This window comes from Cryptomeria japonica, chromosome 8 (assembly GCF_030272615.1).
Source record: "Cryptomeria japonica chromosome 8, Sugi_1.0, whole genome shotgun sequence".
In the NCBI taxonomy this organism is placed as follows: domain Eukaryota; kingdom Viridiplantae; phylum Streptophyta; class Pinopsida; order Cupressales; family Cupressaceae; genus Cryptomeria; species Cryptomeria japonica.
Window position 1 is genome coordinate 589537808 of NC_081412.1, and position 5207 is coordinate 589543014.

General features: G+C 30.3%; 1 protein-coding gene across 1 annotated transcript; it reads right to left on the reverse strand.

Moving 5' to 3' along the window:
* Nucleotides 1–1326: 1326 nt before the first annotated feature.
* Nucleotides 1327–2976, reverse strand: LOC131029863 (putative anthocyanidin reductase). Its single transcript, XM_059210770.1, has 5 exons — nt 2832–2976; nt 2568–2734; nt 2066–2435; nt 1768–1981; nt 1327–1667 (listed from the first exon to the last, which is right to left on the reverse strand). Exons 1-5 carry the CDS (start codon nt 2959–2961, stop codon nt 1511–1513), a joined length of 1038 nt encoding a protein of 345 aa, XP_059066753.1. The 5' UTR covers nt 2962–2976; the 3' UTR covers nt 1327–1510.
* Between the last annotated feature and the right edge of the window lie 2231 nt (nt 2977–5207).

The following is a 5207-nucleotide window of genomic DNA, read 5'->3' on the forward strand; positions in this document are numbered from 1 at the left end:
AGGTATGGGAATCAGAATTAATGCATTTGATATGGTGATGCCACATGATGTCAATAGGTGAAAAACTAGCCAAAATATCAATAAATAGATCTATTCAAAGGGAAATGAAAAGTATGGATAGGGCATATTCTAATTTAAATAAAAAAGATAAAATATTGAAAGTGCAAAATCCATAAATATAGGAAAAATATTTTATATAAAACCCCTAGCATATTGAAATAAAAAATATACCAATAGAAAGATAAATATTTAAGAAAACATAAAGAAAAAAATAAAATAATGGTTTGCATTGATGAAATATGAAATAAAAGCCTACCTTGTAATAGTAGTATGGAGGAGGATGAGGTGTGAAATCCACTCCACCATGGCACATTATTAGAAAATTAGATGAACAATAGCATTGACAAGTACACATAAGGTAGGAGAAATCTCTCAATAATGGCAAAAGCATGGCAACATGGGAGATGAAAAGAAGAAGAAATGCATAAATGAAATGAACAAAATTGACATTAAATAGAGAATTAGAGGGGAAAGCAATAGGTAAAAACATTTTCATTAATGTAGAGCCAAATTGTTAGGTCAAGGTGATGTCATAGGTGTTGGAGTTTCAAATATTCCTTCACTATCATGCTAGATGACATCTCAAGCTTTACAAGTCCAATCTATAAAAAGTCAAGGTTTTGAAAATTCCTTTCTACTCATACCAAGGTGACTACCTCTAAAAGTCTAATAGGGTAACATATCAAGCTTGACAAGTCCAATCTACAAAATGTGGAGGTTTTGAAGATTCTTTTCTACTCATACTAAGATAACTACCTCCAAAAGTTTGACAAGACCTCTAAAACATTCAAAATAAAACTAGGAGAAAAGGAAAGAAAATAGAAGTTAACAAAAGACCAAAACATAAGAAAACAAATAGACAAAAAAAAATCAGATCTTCATTTTGCTAAAAAAAATATATGTATGTACATCTAAAACACAATAATTTACATTCAATTTTTCTATAGAATTTCAAAAAAATTGTCTTCTAGTACAAACCTTCAGTTCAGTTTATATAAAAACTCTTTGACTGTTTTCATAGGCATCTCAATTACAACTTTTAAAAATATAAATACTAATTGTAAACTCATTTAATATTAAATCTCTCTATGTAAAATTCATTAAATACCTCTTACACAACTCTTAAATGTCTAAATTAAAATATCTTCCAGGTGATAACAAAAAATTGAACTGAAAAGAAAAGTGCTTCCCCTTTATCACTGGAAAATTCTTTTACTACATCTCAAAACACAGATTTCGTTTATCAACAAATGAATTGCAGCTCATTGATTGAGCAATCTACGTGATATATTACATACCCAACAGTCCATACTTTACGACCGAATTTATGGTCTCCTTAAAAACTTTTAATAAACGATACTTGTAAGAGATTCCTCCAAAGTTAAGACTCTCTAGATTCATAAGTGCATAATACTTGAGAGACTTCAGATTTCTATTTCAAATATTTCTTTTATTCAGCACCAACATTCAACAGTCCATTCTTCATGACACAGTCCATGGTCTCCTTAAAAGCTTCTGGTAAATGATACTTATAAGAGAATCCCATATCCAACAATTTCTTTGAAGAAACAGGCAGGTATCTCTCAACCCCATCATCTTCATCTAACCTGTACCGAATAGAATTAAAAGTAAGAATATTCTTAAATTTGAAGATTCTGTAAAACAGTTCGATAATATATAAGATCCAAAAGAAAATTGTTTTCTTACTTGATAGAATTCTTGAATTGTACATATTGTTTAGCAAGGAAATCCTTGAGAGACTTGAGACTCAAAGAATCAGATGCGCAAACATAACGATTTTGAGCATTAGTATGTTCCATCACGAATATGTGGGCATTGCAAGTATCTTCAATATGAACAATTGGTATCGATCCCAAGAAGAAATCGGAGAACTTGAAAAATTCATAAAATTCATTATTTCCTATTAAATGAGGTCACATTAGAACCATGGAGAGACATGACAATATCATACAGAAACCACAATTGAATACACAAATATTTATACCTCCAATGAGAGCTAATATTGCTTGAGCAGATGTTAAAACATTGGTAGCTGTAAACCAAGGCCCAATCACCAAACCTGGTAGGATGCTCACTACCTCAATGTCATTATTAAGCCCATATTTAAAGGCCTCCTGTTCTGCCAAGGTCTTAGCTATCACATACCAAGCTGAAAGAGTTGGATGAGATTTAATGAAATTTACGGGGCTCCAACAACTTTCATCAAGGCATGTCTGGGTGAATTCTCCCTTGTCATTCATTGGAGAAGCCGCTCCAACTGACGAAGTGAAAATCACACGTCTAACAGATTTAGCTCTTATACACGCTCTCATAACATTGTGTACCCCATTTACAGCAGGTACAACAAAATCGTCCTTTAAAGCAACACCCATTCCAGAAAATTTTAGAAGGATTTAAACGCTTTGATACATAAAGACTAACACTAGAAATAAATTCAACTGTTGTTTTGAATAAAGAGGTGAACTGGAGTCATTTCTTCTGCTTACCAGATTAGGTTTTGTAAAATCCATGGGACCTGCCACATGGAAAACTCCATGACAACCCTCGACTGCAGAATCAAAGCTGCCCTCTAAACATAGATCAGCTTTAAAGAGTTTAAGCCTTTCCTCTGCCCCCGGCAGCTCCAACAAAGGCCCAGATTTTTTCTCGTCTCCTGCATATCATCAACCCATATACAACTGGAATGCTTAAACACACAATTCATATCTATATTGTTTGTATTTTATATTCTGCGTTTAAAAAACAAGTACCTGGGTTTCTAAGGGTGGCGTTGACGGTGTAGCCCCTTTCTAGCAGATTTTTTATTAACCATGATCCAATATATCCTCCTGCTCCAGTCACACACACTTGTTTTACAGTCTGGTTACCTTCCCCTGCCATTAAATTCCTGCTTAAAAAAATTGAAGCCTAAAATTGTAAGTGGAAGAGACTGAGATTGTATGTACTTATTTATAGCTCCGTGCTCAAAATAATGGTGGTTTCTTGATCCTTTGTTGTTGGGAGTGGAGTACATAGACATGGTCCACCCATCTGCTATTCAAAGTTACTGGTGGTTTCTTGATCCTTTGCTGTTGTTGATGGGAGTCGAATACATAGACGTGACAAAAATTATCAAAAGAGAGAAAAAATTATTGGATTCCACTTGATTTTCATGAGCTCCAATGCAAATGCGACTTGTATACGAAATCTGATAAGTGTTTTATATGTTTTGTATGTTTCAAATACTGATAGGAGGAAAAATTAAGTAGAATGAAAAGACAATGAAATAGGATAAGGACAATCCTAGAGGTCATATCCATTTTGAAATAGGATTCTGATCAAAAAGTCTACATAAATGTAGAAATGACAAAGGAGTCTCAGAAAAATATTTATTTTGTATTAACGTTTTTCATTCAAGCGTTGAAATTTTGTACTAGTAGTTGCATTCGTTAAAATTAAATAATTTAAATGAATAAAGATATTATAACTCAAAGTAAAGTAAATTGCAATGGATGGTGTTATATTTTTTATTACTAAGATAAGGAAAGTGATGTTATAAAATATTTTGTATATGATTTTCAATCCATAGTTAAAATGTTTGTAATAATAGTTAAATTAGGTAATGTGTTATTTTCACATATATATTTAAATTTAATATAAAATAATTTAATTAAATTACTTTAAATTAGTAAGATATTATAATTAAAAATAAATTATAATGCATGGTGTCATATTTTTAATTACCAAGGTAATATAATAGTGAAATTATTCAGATTATTTGTTATTTAGTTTTATGTTTATTTTGGGTATGTTCTGATACAAATATGTAATTGTATATAAGTATAATCTTATGTGAAGCTAGGCTCATTCTCTTGGTCTTTTATCCATCCATGTATTAAAAAAAATCATTATGCACTCAGTGGTATCCTATCTTTGCATATGCAAACATCTATTCATCTATCTTATTTTCCTACTCATCACACTTATCATTACAATATTTACCTACAATAAACTATGTTTTCAATCCTAGAAAGAACCCTATTATTACAAATTTGTCCCCTTTCTTAAAACATATATTTTTTAATTTGTGTGAGTCTAACTCTCATTATTTTCCCACCTTAAGTTAACTATAGATATGCTTAGAATAATTTGATGCTATGTGCTGGTGTTTAAAGAGATTTTATGTATTCATTCTAATAATAAAATATCAATCCAAATTATCAATGTTTTAAATTTAAATAATTTAAATGAATAAAGAACTGGCTAGAAATTATGCTTTCTAGAAATTAACTTTTGGATCCTAAAATTTGTCTAAAGATTTATAAAAAATTTGTCATGTCACTTTGTTTCTTTCTTAGTGTATAGGGTTCTTTGTGGAAGCCACCTACATTGATATAGAAAACAAATCAAACTATGCAGACAAATTTCCCAATAAAATCCTTTCTTCAATTTGTTTCAAAGATAACCTCTTTGTGTAATCATCCTCTAGGCAATGGTAAAAGAAAAATAAAATAACCATGTTAATATTTAATAAAAAATAAATCCTTCAAAAGAAGTATTATAATTTTCCCGTATTGCATAGCAATGATAGTGCACTAGTTATATACACAAAACTATCTAAGAGTTCATGTTTAAAATCCTAATAGGATTATGCTTCAATATATTAGGGAACTAAAAAAATCCAATACTTGATAAGATACCATGGTAATAGGACCTACAACTATATAAAATGATCAATTTAGGCCCAAAAGACAATCATGTCAAACTATAACCAAACCAACAACTAGATAAATTGAGTCTTTTAAAATAATACGGTTCAAGGATTGGGGTTCTCCAGGAACTAGTTTTCATATAGAGAAATATCCAAAATTGTTAATGAGTGTAAGTAGTCAAGAATTAATTTTTTAATAGCTCAAAAATAATTAATACTAATGCAAGAGAAACCTTGATATTGTGGTTCCAAATGACATAGACTTGTAAAATATCAAGAATTTGACTTTAGAAAGATTTTGTGATAGTAAAAAGCTTAAAAAATATAAAATTATTGGTGTTACAATTAAAGGACTTGTAGATTATTGATATCAAACTTTGAGAAATTGATACAATAAAAATTAGTACATATAGAATACCAAAATGACAACCCCAAA